This window comes from Rousettus aegyptiacus, unplaced genomic scaffold, assembly GCF_014176215.1.
Source record: "Rousettus aegyptiacus isolate mRouAeg1 unplaced genomic scaffold, mRouAeg1.p scaffold_m13_p_11, whole genome shotgun sequence".
Lineage (NCBI taxonomy): Eukaryota > Metazoa > Chordata > Mammalia > Chiroptera > Pteropodidae > Rousettus > Rousettus aegyptiacus.
The window spans coordinates 72,157,105-72,180,162 of NW_023416286.1; the positions used below are offsets into that span (position 1 = coordinate 72,157,105).

Sequence of the window (23,058 nt, forward strand, 5' to 3'; positions counted from 1 at the left end):
AACTATGGCCTGGGTGGCCCAAATCCAACTTGCCCTTGCTTTTATAATACTCACCAGCAGCTAAAATTAGTTTTCATACTTTTTTAATGCTTTAAAAAAGATTAAAAGATATTTAGTGACAACTGAAAAAAAAAATCACATGATATTCAAATCCCGGGGTCCACAGACAAAAATTTATTGAGACACAGCCTTGCTCATTAATGTCTGCATCGACAGTTACTTCTAGTCCTAGTAGAGATGTGTGGCCCACATAGCCTAAAATACTTACTATCTGGACACCTTTCAAAAAAGGTTTGTTCACCCCTGAGCTAAAGAACTCTAGTTCTGAATTTCACTTGAATTTTATTTTAAATAAAATTGAGCCAAATTCATATATAAAAAAATGTGCATATAAAGTCCTTGAATCGAGGGATGTTTGAATAAAGAAACTTCAGCTCGGTCTATACAGCCCTTGGAAGAGAAAAGTCCAGAGGGATTTAAGGGTTTGCTTAGGGTCACTTGAGTTAAAGGGAAGAGAATCAAGACCAGAGCCTCCTGGCTCCTGAGACAGTTGCTCTCTTAGATAAGCATCTCTCAAAGTTTTAACCCTAAAACTCCTTTGTTCCTATTCCACTCTTCAACTTTCTATTACTAAATCGCTTATTTACTATTGGTTAAAATGTTAATAAAACTTACTTTTTAATTTGACTTTCCACGAATATTTATGACTGGACCAAAGAAGCAGTATATGTTACTGGTTAAGGGGAGTTTTAGGTGTCAGGGAGACCCAGGCTCTCAGCTCTGCCCTCAGGGTATCAACTCCTCAGGCCTCATAATCCTTCAAATTTCTTTAAACTTTACTTTTCTCACCTCTAAAAGTGAGTATACTATCTACCTCATGAGTGTGGTAAGACAATAAAATGAAAGATGTCAGGAATTTAATGTCCTGACAGTTGCAGAATTAAGAGCTCAAGGAATGTTACTTATTATACTTTGTCTTATGTCCAAGTATTTTATAATCATTCGTTATCCTTGAAGAACTTCACACACAGTGTTCTTGAACTTCAGTGCACATAAGAACCACACTGAACTTGTTAATGCAGACTCCCTAGGCCTCACTCCCAGTGACCCTGATCATTTAATCTGGAAGGGGCAGGAGCCTGCATTTCCAAGCTCAAGCGAGAGTGGATGCAGGTAGTCCATAGAATAGAAAGTGTCCCCAGACAACAAAACAGATACTGAGAGCGTAAGACAAGAAAAAGCCTGAATAATTACAGCTTTAATTAAGTAGTCTGTTTAATCAAAATAGCAAGGAATTGAGTACTGCTCATTTCTTTAGCTGTTTTTCCTTCTACGACACTATTTTTTTTTAACTTATGTTGGGCTCCATAATTTAACTAATGTTACATATAAGATTATTTCCCAGTTTATAAAGCTTAGGACTTCCAGTTGCAGACACAACTAAACATTTGAGGAACTCAAAAAGGTCAGTACTAGGAAACCTCAGCTTTCCATCCTGGAATCCAGCCACACAACCTGTTACCACCTACAGAGGACTGAAGACTGACTTGTTTTACTTATTGATATTTGCAAAAAAAATAATAATAATAATAATAGAAAAACATGTATTTCTACTTTCCAATACAAATTAAAACAAGCTCAAAATCTGACTGAAAACAATCAGGAAACTAAATATATTCTATATTAAGAAACTCTGATGTGTAATACACGTGAAGAGAGAGCCAGACCTCAGGGTAAGGTTTTTCCATGTGAGTGTCTATTCCAAAACCAGCAACAAAAGGAGAGTTCACAGTGGCAAGAGTTTGAGAATGTAAATGTTTAGGTTTGCAATTACCTTGCTCCAGTCTAAAGCACAGGGAGCGCCTTGCTGCTTCCATCTCCGGAGTCGGATTATCTAGGACGTGTCTACACCACTGCAAAGGGCTCAGGGATTTTTCTGATGATGAGAATGTCTTTGAAGAGCCAACGTATAACCTTAAAAAAAGAAATCTACATTATAGGTATTATATAGATATGGTGAGATTACCTTGTTTAGAGAAAATAACACATCTTTGATCATTCCTATCAACAGAACTCATGTTTGATTACTTCAAATACCAAAATTACTTTTTAACAGGCACACATTCGCAAACAAAATATGACACTTGCTATAACTTGATGGGAAGGACTTTTTTAAAAAACTATGAAATTATGTCTCTGTCAGAGATTGGGGACTTTTGTTATGGAACTAACCCTGAATGAGCATTGTGATGATCGAACTACCTCTCCTATATTTCTAGAAACGAACATTTTTATCTCTTTCTTGGCAAGAGAATCTTACATGAACTCGGGCTAATGCACGTAAATATGACATGGCAAACAAAGCAAATATTATGTTCTTTTTAAAAAAAAAAGTCTAAAAATAAATGTAAATCAGTTGTTTGTTGATTCTCTCAACCTTTAATCAGGTAGTTCCCCTGTCTCAAATCTATACTGAATTTGTTATGCGTTTCTTTCTCATTAAAGCCAAACAAACAGCTTTCAAAATGTTTTAGGAAGAGCTCTCTTCCAGCATCTATCTCATTACACAGCAATGGGTAGGATTCAAAAGAACCACCACAAACCACAGTTAAGTTAAAACAGATTTCCTTTCACTGAATGAAATATTGTGCTGAGGTAAATTTTAGTTTCAGTGACAGGGTTACATAAAATGGTTGTCTTGAGGATTAACTAAAAGTTAACTAAATAAAGGCAGAAAAAAAATTATAATCACTGGCTCTCGTAATTGACCTTACTTTCTAAGGCTGTATTCTAATTATAAATCTCATTAAATACTCCTCCAAACAAGGTTACCATAATTCTAATGAAATAACATACCTCATTATTCACTCTTTCACTGTTTATAGTCAAGACTATTAGAATAAGTTACCAGTTACCCAAGATATATTGGGGAATGTACTATTCATCAGCAACTTACTCTTTTAGGTCAGGGGTTGGCGAGCTTTTTCTGTAAAGGACCAGCTAGCAAGTATTTACATTTTGTAGGCCAGACTCCGTCGCATCTGCTCAACTCCACTATTGCAGCCCAAAAGCATCACAGATGAGATGTAAATGAATAAGTATAGCTGTGTTCCTATAAACTTTAACTATAGACATTAAAAGTTGAACTTCAATATTTTGGGAGGGAGGCGCACAGCATAGGGAATGCAGTTAGCACTAATATGATGGCTAGGTGGAGGGCCAGGGGAAGGAGGGAGCAATTGGGGGGACTGTTTTATGAACTATATAGATGTCTAACCAATGTATTGTATACTTGAAACTAATTTAAATAATTTTTTAAAAAGTTGAATTTCCCATAATTTTCACATGTCGTAAAATAGTATTCTTTTATTCTAATCATTTAATAATGTAAAAATCTAGCTGATCAGCTATACAAACCAGGCAGGGGCCCAATATGCCTGTTCGCTAACCCCTGTTACAGACAAAGATTCTCAAATACTGTTTCAAGTGATTTAATAATAACTGTAATATATCATTAGCCCCTGAGAGTGTAAACATAGTCCTGCCTTCAACGAGAGTATACTGATTAGTTAAAAATTTCTACTCCTGGCCTCACCTCAGTGTTCTAGGACGAGATTACCACTTACCTATGTAAATCCATCCCTTTCGCTCTCCCTAAAGGACCCCTGAACTGTCCAGTACTAGGTAGCTCTCTTTAGACCCCCAAGTATAGTACAGGCCAATTGTTCTCAATCTTTGGTGCATCAAAATATCTTAGGGGGCTTGTTAAAACACAAATTGATAACATCTATTGGCAGGTAGGTCTGATTCAAACCTACCTGATTCAGAAGGTTTGGGGTGGGGTCAAAGAATCTGAATGTCTAACGAGCTCCCAGGTGATGCTCATACTGCTGTTGGGAGATCTTGCCTGGTGATGGATGCACTGGGCTAAGTCAGTCATAGAAATCCCGTTATTCTCATTTGCCCATTGACTTCTTTAGGCACAGGCTCTGGACACAATCCTAGCCAATAAAAACTAAGGGGTAAGATTATGATGGGTATGAGGACAAGTTTCTCCTTATTTTTAAAGGGGTCACAAAAGACCCAATGTTATGCTGCCTACAACATATACATTTTATATATAAACATACAGGTTAAAAGGACAGAAAATTATAAAAACCTATCCACAAAGAAAATTTCAAACCCAGTTTCATCACTTAATTCCACCAAATATTTAAAGAATACCAATTCTTCCCAAACTCGTCCAAAAAACAGAAGAGGAAGGAACATATCCTAACGCATTCTGGGACACCAGTGTTACTTTGATACCAAAACGAGACAGACATTTTAAGAAATAAAGGCTAATATCCCTCATGATCATAGAAGCAAAAAGTCTAAATATTAGTAAATTGAGTCCAACCATATATAAAAAGTTTACTTCATCATTACCAAGTGGGGTTTATTCCAGGAGTGAAAGGTTGGCTTACTACTCAAACAGTGTAATTTACTATGCATGCGTGTGTATGCATGAGCGTGCATGCACACACACACACACACACACGAAAAACCATACGATAATCTCAGCAAACAAACAGAAAAGTATATGACATCCATTCCTGATTTAAAAAAAAAACTCTCAGCAAATTAGAAATGGAAGGAAACATCCTTGATCTCATCAAAGGCACCTAAAAAAAGTAACAGTGAGAGACTATGAATGCCTTTCCCCTAATATCAGAAACAAGAGAAAGACAGGAGGTTCTAGCCAATGCAATCAGGTAATCAAACATTTAGATTGGAAAGAAAAAAGTAAATCTGTCTTTATTCACAGATGACATGGTTGTCTATGCAAAATATGAGAAATCTACAAAGAAGATACTAGAACTAATAAGAGTTTACGAGCAAGACTGTAGGATACCAGATCAATGTAAAAAGGTTCACTGTATTTCTACATATTAGCAACAATCAGTATTTTTGAAATTGCACTTTCGATTATAACGTTAAAAAACCCCGTAAGATATCTAAGGATAAATCTGACAATGATGTCAAGACCTATACAATTAAAACTACAAAACATCCTAAGATAAATAAGATAAATAAATGGGGAGACAATGTTCAAGGGTCAGAAGATTAAATATTGTTAAGATGTCAATTATTCTTATTTGATCTATTGAACAAAATCCCCCAAAAAAACCAAGCGGGTTTTTGGTAGAAATGTAAAAGCTGATTCTAAAATTCATATGGAAGTTCAAAATCTGAGAATAGCCAAAACACCCTTAGGAAAAGGTGAAGTTGGAGAACTACTGATTGAGGCTCAACACAAAGCTACAGTAATGGAGACAGTTTCATATGGCATAAAGATAAACAGAAGCAGAACCGCACATATATGGAATACTGATGCCTGACAAAGTACAAACATTAAGTCAATGAAGAAATGTTAATCTTTTGAACAGATGGTTGGGGAAACAAATAGATATCCATTTGCAAAAAATTAAACATACTTACCACAATATCCAAAGTTAACACAAAATATATCACAAAAATGTAAAGCCCCAAACTATAAATTTTAGAAGAAATCACAAGCGAAAGTCTTTGTATCCTTAGATGGGCAAATATTTCTTAGATACAATTTCTTATACTGAAAGCATAATCCATAAAAGAAAAAATATCGACTGGACTGCATAAAAATTAAAACTCTGTTCTTTGAAAGACACTATTAAGAGAATGAGTGATGAACCACAGACTGGGAGAAAATATTTGCAAATCATATATTTGATAAAAGAACTTGTATGCAGAACATATATAAAAACTCTGCAAATTCAATAACCAACCCGATAAAAAATAAAAATTATGAAAGACATTTCACCAAAGAAAATCTATAGATGGCCAAGAGCATATAGAAAATAATCTCATCATTAGTCATTAAGGAAATGCAAACTAGAAGCCCAATAAGAAGCTACCATACAATTACTAGAATGGCTAAAATTAAAAAGACTGACCACAGCAAGTATTGGTGATGATGTGGTGCAACTAAAACTCATACACTGCTGGTGGAAATGTAAAATGGCCTAACCACGTTAGAAAAGATTATGTCTGCTTCTCAAAAAGTTAACATACACCTGCTCTCTGTTCCGGCCATTCATAAGTTATTAAGTATTTAGCCAAAATAATTATCGTGATTGTTAAGAAGCCAAACCACAACAAATGAAAAAAAAAAGTACATACTATATGATGTCATTGTTATGAAAGTAGAGAAAACACTAATCTAGACCGACAGAAATCAGATCAGTGGTTGTCTGGACTGGAGGTAAAGGATAAGGAAAGAGGGAACACAAAGGGCCATCCCAACTTGGACGACTGGGATTTGCCCAACTGTCTCGATGGTGGTGATGATTTTATGGGTGGGCGCACATGTCAAAACCTATCAAATAGTACATTTTAAATAGACGCAGTTTATATTTCACTTAATCCTTAGTAGAGCTTTAAAATCAAAGACACAAGACAGGAACTGCTTCCTGCCCTTCACCTAATACTTAAGACTCAGGTTGCCATCTACCACGAAGGTGAATCAGAGATCGGCTGCCCTGACATAAATAGGCCCCTAAATTAGTCAAGTGTGAAACTTCCTTCTCTTTAGGCTTTAATAAAATTTCCTGTTTAATACACAAATGCATGTCACTGTCTGAGCCTTTGCTTGTTCCTAGATCCCTCTTTGCTGCCACGTGAAGCCACTATCTGAAGCGGTGTTCTGCCCAGTACCTCCTACATCACAAAGGACAACTATTCCTATCTACTAAGGAGCTTCCACCAACCAGCTTGCTTCCAGGTTTCGGATACTCACAATTTTTTTTTTTTGGTAGACTTTTTTGCTTGTTACATGTAGATGAATTCCACAGAAGATTCCCTTAACCTCTTAACGCCTTTGTAATGAAGTTCTTTCATTTGACCACACAGCCTCACAGCATATTCGAAAGCAGTGCTCACTTCCCACAGTAACATCTGATTGTTAGATGACCCACTGTGCCATATTCATTTGTGGGGAGCTCTCCCTTTCACACTTCATTGTCCACCCATGCTATCTGGTAGTTATGTCTCACCCAACCCTGAAGTTCACAGAACATGGGGTGGTCATATAACTGAAAGCAGTTGAAAGTCTGCATAAGGAACAAATAGAACCCCAGATCCCCTCCCCTACCCCCATTACAGCCAGTCCCGCCACCCCTTCTCTATCACAATGTAAGACCAAAGGCTTACTATGTAGACAGGCTGATCCAGAGAAGCTCTGACTTCGGGCACACCAAATTGAGTTGAAGGAGGGCTGAAGAACCTTAATGTACCAGAAAAATTAAATGAAAGTCTACCTCCTGATCGGTTAGAATCCCTACCCCATTTATCCCTTTATATTCCTAGAAGTGACTGCCATACTTATATACCTTCCAAGAGTACAGGAGATTAATGTTTGGAGAAACAGATAAACCCAAGAGAAGGCGCAGAGATACTGAAAACTGAACTGCTACCCACCCAATCACTTAGTAAGGTGCACCAGTCAAAAAGCACCACCTATGCAGAGCTTTAGATAAGCTTCAATGCCTCCTTTGGGTATGGACAAACCACCAACGACATCAGATATTTGAAATATTCCTTTTAAGTAAAACCCTGAGACTGAAAGTAGAGGGAAAAAAAAGAAAAATCTCATCTGAGAGAAAATGTTGCATTCGTAAAACAAAAACAGGATATTAACAAAAGAAACAGTTTATTCGTTCTTGGAAAATGAAACTATTAAAGCAGAGACAAAAGATTCATTAAGTTTAGAAGGTCAAGATGAAGTCTCCCAGAAGCAAAACAAAGACAGATTTACAATGGGAGATAAGAAAATTAAATGACTGCACCAGGTGAGGCTAAATCTGATTTTTCCAAGTTTTAAAACATGCATGCATGCACGCGCGCACACACACACACTGAGAGAAAGTTATGTCAAAAAGACAGAACATTTCTAAGAGTTAAAGGCAAGCCATTGAGTTCTAGAGTGAAAGCACCCACAAATGTCCAATACAATAAATGATAAAGAGGCCTATACCAAGGTACAATGTGACACTGTAGAACACTAGGAATAAAAAATAAATAAAAAATAAAAAATAAAAAAAAAAGCTAATGTCAAGAAGAACTGCATATCCAAATCACAGCAAACTTCAATATCTAGAACATAATGACAATTAGAACAAGACAGAAAAATGTCTTCAAATATAAAGGAAAATTGACTTACACTTTTATACCCAGCTCAGCTATGACTCTTGTATAAGGGAGAAAAAAAAAAATCGAGACATTTTCAAATATGCAGGATTTCAAAATGCACATGTGCCCTTTCTCAGAAAGCTATTGGAGGCCATGCCCCACCTCCAAGAACAAATGAAATATGAAGAAAAAGAATTTAAGAAATAGTAGCTCCTACATAGGCAAGAAACCTAAGGCATTCCCATGACAACAGCACGGGGCATCCAGCCTAAGGAGTGAATGGTAAAGGCTGGCGCAATGGGTTTCATTAAGAGTGCCAGAATGGATGGCATTACAAAATACACTTTTAAGAAGAGATTTAAGAGAATATCAAATGTATTTGACCTTAATAAAAAATTTATGACTCCAAGTAAAGTGTTTGGATAAATAATTAGTAATTGAAGATTAAAGGAAGTGAAGGAAAAAAAGAGACCATTATTAACTCTTGGAGAAACAAAGAGTTTAGAGAAAATAAATTTAACATACAATTAGGGCTCAGCTAATAACAATTATAATCGTAATACAGACATTATATGATTACAAAAATTATAAAAAAAACATGGAAGGAAAAGAAGATATGGTGGTTTGGGGATGAGGGGAAGAGAGCTTAGTCTTCGCCTTCCAAAACAAGTCCACAGATGTTTAATATCATATAGTATAAACACTGTTTAGAAATAAAGAAAAGAAATAAATAGAGGAGTACAAAGGGATGCTTGTGTGGTGGATGCAGAAGTAGGAAAGAGTAGAGGACTACAGCTTTCTGTAAAAAACCTAGCTAGAGATGAGTTTTTCAACTATTTACATCCTACTCTGAATTACTTTAATAAAACTTTAGAAGAACTATGTAAATATATGGTATTAAGACAAGTGATGATTTTCAGAGTTAGTCTCCAAACAATGTACCCAGTATAACTTTGAGCCTATTACTTCCATGGCTAAAGCCTAGAGCCAGATTTAAATAAAGAAGAAAAAGACAGTTACGGAGATCATGTATCTATAAATTCCTTGAGTCCAACTCATAGATCTCCAAAAGTAGATAAGCAAAAGCTGTATTTCTCCTAAATGGTTCCAAACTCTTAAAAATCATTTTAAAAATCACCTTATTCTTTGGTATTACAATCCCAGAAACATTTACAATATCCTTTATTGCTATCATTCACACAACATACTTCCTAGTGACTTACAAACTACTTTCAACTTCTCTAGTTTCACTGATGGTATATTAGAATCTGGCAGGAATATCTGAAAAGACTTAGCCTAAAACTTAAGAATTCTTCAAATATTAGAAAAGCTATCACTTTAACTGTCACACTAATTTCCCTTATCTTTTCTTCAACAATTTCCAAAAGCACATGAGTAGAAGCGATTATCCACAGAGAATCTCTTCTATACATTTCGTATTCTGGACCCCTTGACTCATACACGTGCTAACACTGGGAGGTCAAAAATAATGCAAAGCCCACCATAATAATCTTGAATGCTTCAAATGAAGTATTACAACTGTCTAGAAAAAAATTTCAGTTATTCTCAAGTAAATGTTTGGTTTTGAAGTCATCCTTCTGGCAGATAATGCAAAAACAAATGATATGGCTTCATACTTATACACAGAGCCTGTCACTGAAAAGTAACATGAAGTTGTTTTAAGCAACTTTAAGAGCCTTCAATCATGAGTTTTATTTTAAAGAAAGCTAAAACATCAGCACAGATAGGTACAATTAATCTCCAGTCAAATTAAACAGTTTTCAATTCACTAGCACCTGCTAGGGTCAAACTGGTCATCCACTGCAAAAGAAATTTGCCACCACTAAACTATTAAAAAGAAACACGAAGTCCAAATTTATTTACTGAACTATATCCTATAGCAGAATCTCTCCACTCTCGCCAGTTAGATCTGAACTTGTATTTCAGTGTCTCACTGTAGCACTCAAAGTTACTCATTTTAAAGACATCAGCACATATTTCAGTCAACTCCTTTTTCTCCTAGAAAATGCTGTTTTTCAATTAGCATTGTCAGAAAATGAAGCACCCTTTGGTCTTTTCACTGAAAATCAATTATGCAAAGAAAACAGTTTAGGTGGTCTAATTTAGCTGTGCCATATGTATAGTACAAGGTGTTCAACAGCTTTGATGAAGAACTGGCAAGGATTTCAGCCAGCTGTCCAGGGTGTTGGTGTTACACATGGAAGATGAATATTCATTCATTAAATTTTCCTTAATTCGTACTTATCACCATTTTTCTCTGGTATGATCATGTACTTTTCTCCCGTCCTTTCCAGGGGTCAAGTTTAAAATCTCTGCCACTTTCCTTTTACATGTCTCAATATTCTGGTAACTGCCACTCCACTAAAATTAAGGTCTTTTTATGATTGTGTTTTACATATTAGCACATTTTTATCTTGGCATTTTCTAAACACAGACTTGTCTTTCTGGTTGAGGTGTGCAAGACCTTTCTCCAGTGCTACACTATCTTCAGAGCAAGGCTCTCCCATCTGTTCTTTCCAAGTCCATTTAGTTTTCAAACAGTATAAACTTGAATTTTCCTAACTTTGACCATAAAACACAAACACATTTACAATTTCAACCCAGGTCACACACATGTAAAACTAAAATAAGTTTATGCAAGACGAGTTTCTATTGTTAAGATATAATGCACTGATTTTATATTCTACTGCACTTCATTAAAAAAAAATAACTTAAATATCTGTTACTTTGATATGTTAAAGATGCAAGATAAACTTAAAAGTTAATTTAATAACATTTAAATGTTAAAAAATAAAAAAGGAAATGCTGGTCAATCCAAAAACTGACTATATCCCACTAATGGGTCACATCAAAGCTGAGAAAAAATACCACTGGTGCAAACACTTCTGAATCTGTATAAACAACCTGGATTTTGATCGTAATTCTGTCAGTAAATAACTGCAGGACCTTACATACGTCATTTCACCTCGGGGCTCCAGTCTCTCAACACTGAAATAACGGAGCTGAAATACCATAGGATTAGAATAACTGGATTTAAGAATTAAGGTTCTGGAATCTCAATCATCTTTAATTTCCTGAGACATTTAATTCTAGCAGCACTGTACTAAAGATAACCAGGTTGTATTATGGCAGAATTAAATACTTTAACTTCAGCTGAGAAAAGTATTTGAAGAAATAAGACAACTGTTCAGCTTCAAAGCTTTTCATCAAAATGAAAAGCAGAACACAGTTTTTCTTACATCAAAGTTTTGTTTTGTTATAAACAGAAGGTACTTATAGATTAAATAATTGTTTGGAAAACAGATCTGAGACACCTGATTGACCATTCATCATCCAATGAACTATCAACAAGCAAATACTGACTACAAATTCAGCTTTCCTACTACACATAATTCTTGAGCCCAATGTAGTCCAGGTTGTTAATAAAAGGTGAACAGTTACTCTGCTTTATTAGAAAAAAACAGATTTACATGAAAGAACTTGTAAAATGTTCAATGATTGATCTACGTTTGTGAACTTTCCTTCCTGAAGACAGGACATCTTAGCAGGAAGGGCTATTCTAAATAAATTATCAAATATCAATTTCAACTCGTTAGGATGAAATCATGATAAAAATGAATAAAAAACTGCAGGTGATTCAGTTAATAGTAACTTGATGCATCACATTTTTACCTTCATAATTATGCATCTGTCACAGGAAGACAAAGATATCCAAGATTTGTTCAATTAAAGTATAAAAAAACTGATGTGTATCTATTTGCAGATTGATGTGTATAACTGTGTTTTTATCTTGAAGGACCTACAGAATGTCAACAGGGTTACTTTTGAGTTATGGTAGTAAATTGAGGATAAGAGGAATGATTTGCAACCTTATTTCACTTCCTTGTTTTGACTTTCATGATGAAAATGTAACTTTTAAAATATTTCTAAAATAATCAAGTACATAGTATCCACTCCAGTTTTTTTCCTAATAAACAAGGAAAATAAAAATAAGTTGCCATCCTGCAAACATATCATGGAATCCATGATGAGACCACAAGACAGGGACATACAGTTTTCAGTGATAAAGGAACTACAAGCATTTACAAGTGGAGTAAAACCTGTTGATTATTTTTTCATCCACAGGCAAAAATATTACAATACAAAAATATTTTAATGCATAAAATGTTATGATAGAAAGTTTTCTGTAAATCTGGTGACCTTAAAAGAGATTTTAAGTTCATCCCACTAAGATTAATGATCCTTCCGTTTTTCCACCTGGGATTCTAATCCTAGGTTTGTTTTGAGGAGGATACAATACTCTATAAATACTGTGCCATTTGTCTGTAGAAACATTGTAAAGTGTCAAAGCAATGATTCATTCACCTATATATCTGATGAATTATTAAAACCTGCTACAATTTAGATTTGCATCAAACCATCTGAAGTGCCAACAGGCTAATCCCAATAAGTAGGTGATTTTAAAAAAAAAAAAAAAGGTATTTTGATTTTTAAAAAACTATAAAAGCCAACTTTAGGTATAAAATACAAGCAATAGTTGGATGACAACTAAATATGGTAGAAATTCATTCAAAAGAAGTGAATTATATTTATATATAGTTTTATATTGCTAAAATAAAATTAGATATATCACCAATCTAATTCACTTATAATAGTAATGGTATAGTTTTTAAGTACTAATATTTTAAAGCATAGAATTTATCTCTATCGAAAATATGAATAAGTTTCCTTCTATTTTTTAAGTGCATATATTCAGAAAAGGCCAAATGGGGACTTAATCTAAAATAACATTAGAGTGGCATAAGAGCTTATAGTTATTAGTGATAACCTAAGAACCACGAGAGCATTCTTGGGTACCATACTCAGGCTGAAACTGAGATTACAATACAGCCTGGCTTCAAAAAAAAAAAAAAAAAGGTGTAGCTTCTAAAGACTGGCTTAAAGTTTCCAGAAAGTGGTGAGTTGTTTTGATTTTTACAGCTTGAGCTACTGGCACAGCAGCTGAAAAGTATTAAAGAGGATAAATGCCTTATAAATGAACATTCTCCATACGTTCCAATTCTCAGAATCAAACCAATTAGTTAATGCACTTTACAGAGTTCTCATATAAAAGTGTAAGGGAAAAGAAACACCACAGTTCCCAGCAGGAAACCAGTAAGGGTCTCCATTTCCCATTCCCTCCTGTGCAATCATGCAAGAGCAACACAAAGAAAGTGAGGAAAACCCAGCTTGCAAAAAAAAAAAAAAAAAAAAAGGTCCTAAATCAAAGCACCCAAGATAATAGAACGACAACTATTCTTCAAGTCACTGCTATGAAGAGGTGAGTGCTGTTCATTTTTCCCCACGTGAAGGTAAATTCCACACTATCTGAAGCTTCTACCCATCTGACCATGTCCCACACTACTTCTCTAGTGACTGGAGAACGTATATTTAAATTAGTCCATGAGCAAGTAGCATGAAAAATAAGGAATTAGAACCCCTTGCAAGGTTACTCATTGAAGGAAAGTAGAAAGAGCTAACCAGATTTCAACTGCATAAATGCTCCCAGCCTCAAGTTTTCTGATAATTTGGAGTTCCGGAAAAAATAGTTTCTTTAATCTCACTTTTCTTCAATCACTAGTTGATTTTAAAAATTAAAGAAAGCTCCTTGGTTCTTACGCAATATAATGTCTTCAAGTTGCCCACTCCATTCCCTGAAAAGCTCTCATTTTTGACACAATTACTAACAGGAGAGCCCGTGAGGTCAGCGCTGTTAGAAAACCAAGTCGGTCGCTGAAATGAGATGCTATCAATGAAAATGCTGGGTTGTACGACGGACGGCACAACCCAAAATAGAAGAACGGATCTCGAGGGGCAGCGAGGGATGGTACGGGAGGAGGGACAACACGTAAATCCTGGCCAGCGTTTGTTTGGGAGGAAAGAACAGAAACAGCCTCAGACTGAGGCCAACCCCTACCCATCCCCCGTCACTACCAAAGAAGACGGGGGGAAAGAGCAAGACTGAGTGACAAAAAGACGAGCTAGCATGGAATTTTCAGTTAATGCTAAGGAGGCGCTAGGGACCCAATCAACAGCAGAAAGCAGAGCACAAGGAGACGGAGGGGATCCGTACATCCCCAGTCGGGTCAGCCTGAGCTATTAGAAGCAGGTTTCCGCCCTCGTGTAAAGCCTCGGCTCACCGCCCGGCGAGGCACCTGCCGAGCAGCTGCGTGTCTCTTCCTGCCCACACCCTCCCCGCCGCCGCTGCGGCCTCAGAGGCCAGGGTCGCGGGTCAGGGAGCGGAGCTCGGCCATACCAGGTGTAGTCGTCCTCGTCCCGCCAGGCGGCCACGCTCTGCAGGTCCAGAGGCTCCACCTCGTCCAGCAGCGTGGGGGGCGGCGAGGGCGGCGCGGCGGCTCCCCCAGGCGGCGTCCCGGCGCCCCCCGGCTCCGGACCGCTGCCCGCGCCGAAAAAGCCCGCCGCCGGCTTGAAGTAGACGAAGGGCGCCTCGGGGGGCTGCGCCAGGCTGCAGAGCAGGGAGGGCGCCGGGCTGGGCAGGCAGTAGGTCCCCGAGAACGCGGGACTGGTGCCGCCACTGCTGCTGCCCCCGGCGCCCAGCGCCAGCCCGAGCCCCAAGCCCCCCGAGGCGGCGGCGGTGGCCGGGGGGCTCCGCGGACCCAACGGGCTGCAGGCTCCGGCGGGGGGCGGCGCTGCGGGAGGTGGTGGCGGCAGCAGCAGCAGGTGCGGGGCGGCGGCCGCGCTGGCCGCCCGGCTCCGCAGCTGCTCATTCTGCTTCTCCAGCTTGCGCACCAGCTCCTGCAGCTTCTTCACCTCCAGCTCCGCGTTCACCACTGGCCCGGAGCCCGCTCCGGAGCCGCCCCCCGCCGAGGTGCATTTCACCTGCTCCGCCATCATCGTGGGCCCAGCGGGCACCGCAGCCGCCTGGGACTGCGCGCTTCCGTGCCGGCTCCTCGGGTAGCGGGGATGCTACGGCTTCCTTCCTGCCGCCCCAGCCCAGGGGACTGACCACGCCGGGGCTGAGGCCGAGTCGGCTGCTCGCATCAGCACCGGGCCCCAGCCTCGAGCCGAGGCTGCCGCCGCCGAGCTGCTCTGCACATGCTCAGAGCGTCTCTCCAGTCCCCTGGGCGCCTCGGCGACTCCGGGTTTTAGCCACGGCCCCAGGGCGGGGCGGGGCGCGGGCGCCGTGTGGGCGGGGTCTGGGTGGAGGACCGGCCAAGGGGGAGGCTCTTCCCAGGGGCGGGGCCCCGCCCCCACCCACGCTACCTAATCCCAGGTGCCTGATTGGACCTTACCAGAACTTTCCCGCCACGGGCACTTTTCACCCAGCTGCGGAGAGTGAGAACTACGTGCATCTCCCAGCCCGGGGCCGTCTTCCAAAGGAGCCGCTGCTGCAGGTGCCAGCCCTGTAGGAACGACCACGCGCCCGTTGGTTTACGACCTTCCTAAAGCACTACTATGCTTAATAACATTAGGCCACTAAACTAATGAAACCTATAGGAAACCAAAATGCTAGGGGACGTTATCCCAAGAACCGAAAAGTAAATAGGTGAAACAGAAAGACTTCGCGATGATGCTGACAATCCACTAATTGGTGATACAGAAACAAAATGGTGGGAGAGAAGAGTCAGAAGAGAAAGAAGAAATCCCCCCTTCTAAGAGAGGGAGACTGGCCAAATGCTAAAGAACCAGTTGTTCACTTCAGTTTATTAGAAAACAGTCTAATTTGAATATTCTATTACCACCAGTGTTTACTCCAATAAAATCATTTTTTCATACGGTATATCTATATCCTTATATTCATTTTTTAAAAAGACAGCACCGAACTCTGCCCAACACCATTCTAACACTTGGCCATAAAAACAGTGTAGAAAACAGGCAAAAATTGTTGAGAGACACATGAGTAAAATTGTGCTCCATCTGTTAAATAATCTACAAGCAATTAAGATCAGACTTGCTGGGAGACAAAAGAAAAACGGAAAGCCTCAGAACCCTATCCCCAATATCCTTAATTTCACCTGCCAACCCATTTTTTACATCTTAAGGGAAACATCAGCAAATCTGCTTAGGGTTGCTTTTTAAGCAGAAGACCCCAATCAAGTTTCATTCAATTGATGTTGACAGCATTTTGAATATTTAACACAATCAGAGGAAAGCCTGAGATTTTATTATGAGAGAAGTCTGCACAACTAGTTTTAATCTTCAGCTGATATATGATCTAGTCAAGGTTGCTGCTCAGGAACTTTATGTACCAATCTTGGTGACAATGTACCACCACATGACTCTGGAACTGCTAGCACACTGTACGGGGTAGTTTTAGATATAGCTTTGCGCCTTCCTTCTCAGAAACACTTGTGTCTTCTCAGTTGTCAGCCTGTATTTCTAGCTTCTGTGTGAGGGTGGGTGTTCTGTGTTTAACTTGCTTGGTGAGAGCTTCCATAAATTAGATCAGTATGTGTGACAACTACCCTGCTCCTTTCTCTCTGGTGCCCCAGCTTGCTAGACCACAGACTAACCACCTGTATCCACCCATCACCTTTCCAAGTTTCAGTCCATCTTCTGGATAATTTGGTTATTACTAAAACCCGGAGAAGTGGAATGATACTACCGAAAGTCCTAAGTAAAGAATCTATTGAAGGATTTTTCCGCATGCTCAGTGGCAGATGTGGGTAGCAGTGTCCCTGCAACACAAAGAAAGGGAGACGACAGACACAATGAGAACAAAGAGCTGCTGGGTTCCACATTAACAGCAGAAATTGGGAATAGGCACAGACTAGTGAAGACAACAAGAATTAAGATGCAAAGAAAAGCAATCACTTTACGGCGAAATTTATACACCCTAGAGGAAAGAAATAAACAGCCTGCTCCTCCCCCATTTACCCAATATGGTCTATAGAACACATCCAAGCAACCAGTAGTCAGGCTTTAGAACTATGTTCTCTAAGTAACACTTATACAAATCTTTGTTGCTTAAAAGGAAAGCATTCATTGAAATTTATACATGAAAAAGATGAAACATTCTAGCCTAAATTTCTGTTCTGCATTCTTCTTCTGAAAAGACAAATTTGCCCTCTTCCTGTTGTAAAAGTGTGAAATGACTCATGTCTTTTCTATTAAAGCACCTCTTCTTTTTTTCCCTTCTGTGGATTACACATGTACACACACCAGAGACTCAAAATGCACACCAATTTTAAGTTGGTATCCCCAGGACGCCAGTCTCTTTAACACATAATTAAATAGGTCGATGGTGTCAAGGTTTTAATTAAGCACTCTTGATTTTTTATTTTGATGCAAATTTGTAAGCTTTGCATTTTGAAAGAAGTTGTATATATAGTTGCTCAATTTTAAAATATTTTTATTTTGAATGAAATACATCAAGTGCGTTCAGAGTCTACAAAGAAGATATGAAAAATGAAAAGTCGTGTCTCATTAAAAACTTCATGCTTTTATGGATACATTTGGAACACCATTTGCTAATGAGAAACATCCATACACATTCAAATCCAGATAAAGAAATGTGTATTTCTCCAGTGTACCTCAGAACCCTGGTTATTCTAGTGACTTTTAAGAGAGAAAGTAAACTTATTTTGATTTGTATTTTTCACATATACCTCTAACAGTACCTACAGATATCAAATTGACCCAGCTGCAGAACTGCAAAGGCAGCATGGTTCCTTCTTCAATTTGTAAATCTAATTTTTCAAGGAAATCTGTAATAGCCTGTTATTATCCCAGTTTTACAGATAACCTAACAAAGTTAGGTTACTTGCCCAAGTTCAGCCACGAAAATGACACTTCCCAGAACAGGTTCTAGTGGTCCAACACCCCTTTCCCTATACCTTTGCCTTAGAGTAAAATTCCTCGAAGAGTAAGCCCCATCTATCTTGAAACTTAGATGTCCAATCCGTGTGCTAGACAAATCCTAATACGAGCACTGCATTCATTCTCGATAGATCCAATTACTTACTGCAGGAGAAAATCACCTAATGTGTTAAACTACGATCAAAGATCCCCAACTGTGTTTTCAAGTTAATTCAGCTGGACAACATAGTTTGCTTTTTTTTTTTTTTTTTGAATCTTAATGGATACTCCTGTTTATCCACCAGAATAGGCTTGAATACTATGAGTTCCCACTGACTTTGTGGAGTGCCTAGCACAGTGTCCAGTACATAGCAAAGAAACATTGAACTGAGTTTTTAAAGAATAGATAAATAAATAAATAAATCTTCAAGTTCTAGCTGGAATTTAGAAAAGAAACTAATTATTTATTTCCATAAACCTCATTTATTACATGGTAAAAACAGGGGAGAATCAGAAGTCTTTTTGCAGACCCTATAATAATTATTTCACATATCACTCAATAAAAAGCTAGAAAAACACTTGTTGCATCTAATGTATGTATTTTCATGTAAGGGGATAATGCAGAAAGAAAACAAAAATACATAAAACTAGAATTTATGTAAATGTAAATTCATATTATGTGCTTCACTTTGTTGTGGTTCACAAATGTTGCAATTTTTTTACAAATTGAAGCCAAGACCCTGCACCAGCAAGATGGTTACAACTCGCTTTATTGCTGTGGTCTGGAACTGAACCCTAAACATCTCCAGGGTAAACCTGCAATCCTTGTGTGGGTTGCTCCAATCTGACCCCACCCAACTCTGCTATTCAAATTCATGCCAACGATACATGTAATTATACCCTGTAAGGTCACATATAGTGGTAGTTAAAATAATAATAATAATTCAGTTTGTTTGCAAGCTATACTTTTCAGAACCCTTTTAAATAAACAGATATTACATGTTTATTATGTTCAACTCACAATGCTAGATGATTTTTTTAAAGTAAATAAGACAGTGTCTCCATCACTAAGACCTTATCTAGTTAGAGAAAGAAACACATAAACAACTAACTATAGTACAAGACTTAGTATGATAAGTATCATGATGAAAATACAAGCCAACAACCTAGAAAACATTCAAGAAGAATCAATTAATTTTGGCTAAAATTTTTTGGAAGACTTCAGGTAGAAAGTATACATTATTTCATTTGGTTCTGCTTATGAAGCTTAAAGCTAGGCAGGCAAGCTCGATGTTCATTTTATCAGACAGGATATAGAATGTATCAAAGCGACCCTGGAACTAGGATGCAGCACCCAGCTCTAATGCCTTAGTCAAGGGTGTTTTTTCTGTAATCAATTTGTTGTTTTTATGAACAGCTCACAAATCTATCACTCCCATTAAAACGAAAATTTTTACTAATTATCTTAATAATAGCTATTGGTGCTTAGTAGATGCTAGCCAGCAACTGTTCTAAGCTGTCTATTTAATCACCGAACAACCCTTTAAGGTAGTTTCTATTATTATTCCTGTTTTATAAATGAGAAAGTTGAGGCACAGAAGTCAAATAATCTGCCCAAAGTAAGAGGCAGAATCAGGATTTAAAGCTAGGCAGGCTGGCTTCAGAGTCCAAACTCATAAACTGCAGTATCTGCTTTCTGGTCTTTGGTAGCATCTAGCAGAATACCCTGCTCTGGTCTTAGTGGCTTATCAATAAAAACTATTGACTAATGCAAAATCAATGGTCAGGAATGCCTTGAACAAAGTCTGATTCATTAGCAAGTAAATATTACTGAAACTTTAAACCACCAAGCATAGACGAGAAAACAGTAGTTTTCCAAGATCAACAAAGTTACCAGTGCTGGCGCAACATTTCTGACAGTACAATGGCTATTCATTCAATGCTTATTTCTGTGCAGATGACAAAAGAGCATGAACCATCACTGCTTTGTTTTGCATTTCTAGCCATTTGAATTCTTCAAATGTCAATAAGCACTCTCATAGCCTATGTGAGACCTGTGAACAGATCCCAGAATGGTTTGGGAGGTATGTTAAAATTCAAAGATTAAAAAAAAAAAATGTTCAGAGAGTTTTTTCAAACTCTGAAACTTTTTTTACCCAAAACAGATAGACATTTTTGAATAAGGGGTGCTCTTCTTGAAAGATTACTTAAACCTTGAGCAATAACGTCGTATTTAAAAGCATCTTTAATTTTTTTCAAAATTTATTAAAAGAGAAAAATGAATCTGGTATTGCTTGGATCTTGTAGGCAAAAAAATCGGTAATTTAAATAACAATCACACTTGATGTCTGCTCTAGAGCTTTCAAAAGTATTTGGATTTAGAACAGTCTATTTTCTTGAAATGTTTTCGAGATGTCTCTTTCATCATAAACATCAATGCGGTAGAGAATTTTCTTTCTTTAATTCAAAATAATTATCTTTGATAATTTCCAGAGCTTTTATAAAAGTCTCTGTAAAACAAAACAAAACAAAACAAAACAAAACAAAAAACGCAATCACACCGGAGTGTTACAAACCAAAGCCAGACGTCATTTGAAAGTCTGTGTGGCATGGCGGGGCAACGAATCTTCCTTTTAAGGTAGATCCTTTAGGTCTTCAAGGGGTGGGCACAGCTGCAAGGACATGAGTGTTGGAAGCTGAGTAAATGGCAGTGGGAGGCAGCATACAGAAACTAATGCAGCATTCTTTGAGCAAATCATTACATTCTAGATGTTACAAGCCAGCCCCGAAGAAGTTGCTGTGAACTTCTTCAAAACAAACCATCAGCGAGTGCCTAATCATGGTCTATGCACGTAATTAATTTTCAGAAAAGAATAATATTACAAAGGGACGATCTTTGTTTCAACTATAATATCTTCTTAGACCTTTCACAGAGACAATGATAATTATGTCACAAAAAGGATTTGTCACAGTGATTACAGACATGTTCTTATTTCTTATCTTCAGGAATATTTTTGTTTATTTTCAGAAAGGAAGGTATGTGTCAATTAGCAGAAAATACTTTATTAAAAATATAGTTGCCTTTACCAAAACAGAATGTAAAAAGCTTCAAACATGAATGCACTCTGATAACTGAAGAGGAGTCAAATGGGTGGGATAGGCGGGGAGATTCACTGCCTGGACAGTTTTCCAGTCTTATAGCCAGCTTAAAGCCTCGGTTTTCAGACTCAGGGCTTTATTGGATTGTATTTGTAAGCACTTTTTATTAGTCCGTGGAAAACGGTGTCTGAAAACTCCCTAGATGCTACTAAAAAACTGGAGACTGAGAAAACAACAAACGATAAAACATAATTTGAAAAGATTGGGCTCATTAGACGATTAGGCCAACAGATTGCAAATGCATCTCCAAAGAAGAAAATCTAAAATAATCTAGTTTGTAGAAGATGGCAATCCAGGTAATATCTGTGGAAACCATACCTGGAAATGAGACAATGGTTAGCTGTCCCTATGATGCTGTTGTGTTGCTCATGTGGGCAGACAGGAAGAGAGCCAGGGAGCTCAGAAGACTGTCACCTTTCCTTGTGCACCTAGGTTAAGGGAGGCTCTCTCTCCATGCTTCTATAATTGCCAAGATTAGAACGAAGGGTCTGGCCAACTGTATGTTACCTTGTAAAGTTCCTGCCTAAATTGGCACAAAACTGATTCTACTCACATTTCATTGACGATAGCAAGTCATATGGCTTCACAGGACTTCAAGGCAGCAGTGGTATGCAATTGTACCACAGGACCAGAAGAACAAGGAATATTTAGTGTACCACACTGCCTACTATAATATACTTCTGTGTAAATTTTTCCTGCTACTAAATAAACTTTAGGCTAAGATTTACTTTCAATATTTTGGTAGATTCCCATAATTTTGGAATCTTCTGTTTTTGTGATTGTTTTGCTATAATTTTACTGTGATTGTGTCTGGCTCATTTGCAATTTAAAAATACAATTTTTGCTTGCTTCTGTATATATATTTTCCATCATCTTTTACTATTGATTCATAATTTACTTGCATTGTAATTAGAGATCATAATCTATATAAATCTGATTCATTGAAATTCAATGAGACATTCTCTGTGTCCTGGTACACTGTCAATATTTGAAAATATGCCATGTGTACTTGAATACTATGTATATATTCTATTAGTTGTAGAATAATATGCACACGTAATTTATATAATTACAAACATGTAACATTTATATTAACAATATTTTAAAAATATAGAATTTATGTGTATATTGAAGTCAATGTATTTGTTATTCAAATTTTGATTATTCCAATTTAGAGTTTATCAGTCTATTGCATTTTAAAAACCTTTTTTTTTGTATAATTACGCATTTATTTGGAATGGTTCTATTCCTTTCTATATCTACTTGATAACTATGAACATACTTACTTTAAAGTCTTTTTAAAATAGTACATTTATTTTCATTTTGTCTAGAATGATTTCATTTCCCAATATTTGATTTTATTTGCTGTCTTTCTTTGTGTTAATTTTGTTCGTATGTTTTGAAATTTGGATTTCAGACCTTCCCTGAGTTGGTGCTACTTTTTTCTCCATCCTTCTCATTTTAAGTTAGAGATTTTGTGGTTTCCTCCACCCAGCCCCAAAGAACCGTTGTCCAAAACCAAATCTTCTCTTGACGCTCAGTGCTCTTATTTGACTGTGACATTGGGAATCGTTTAAATCAGATGGTATGTAGACTAGTCTTGGTCATGAAGGTTAAGTCTGTCCTGTCATCGGCCTTGGCACTCATACTCTTATGAGCTGTAGCTCCAAGGAGCAACCGGCAGCACCTTTTTCTGACGCTGTTCCCAGGATGGGAGAAAAAAAAGATGGAGAGGGGCAGAGTGGCCGGCCACTCCAACGCACTTCGTGGCCCTGGGACACGTATCCCCCCATCTCCGCCACACCTGGTACTGAGAAAGGCTGTCCTGTGGCTTCAGTCCCACATTTCTCTTCAGCATTTGGTCCATAAAGG

The 23,058-nt window shown here is 37.8% G+C and overlaps 1 protein-coding gene across 3 annotated transcripts in view; it reads right to left on the minus strand.

The window, feature by feature from the left end:
* The window catches only part of SLAIN1 (SLAIN motif family member 1), a 50,339-nt gene extending 34,989 nt beyond the window's left edge, over positions 1-15,350 (minus strand). Inside the window, exons 1-2 of one of the 3 annotated variants that reach the window (XM_016149317.2) lie at positions 14,525-15,350; positions 1,835-1,974 (exon numbers count right to left, since the gene is read on the minus strand). In XM_016149317.2, the coding sequence (XP_016004803.1) occupies positions 1,835-1,974; positions 14,525-15,123 (739 nt within the window). In that variant the 5' untranslated portion in view covers positions 15,124-15,350. The remainder of the gene's footprint in view (positions 1-1,834; positions 1,975-14,524) is intronic. The other 2 variants (XM_016149319.2, XM_016149320.2) reach the window with 2 other exon arrangements.
* Between the last annotated feature and the right edge of the window lie 7,708 nt (positions 15,351-23,058).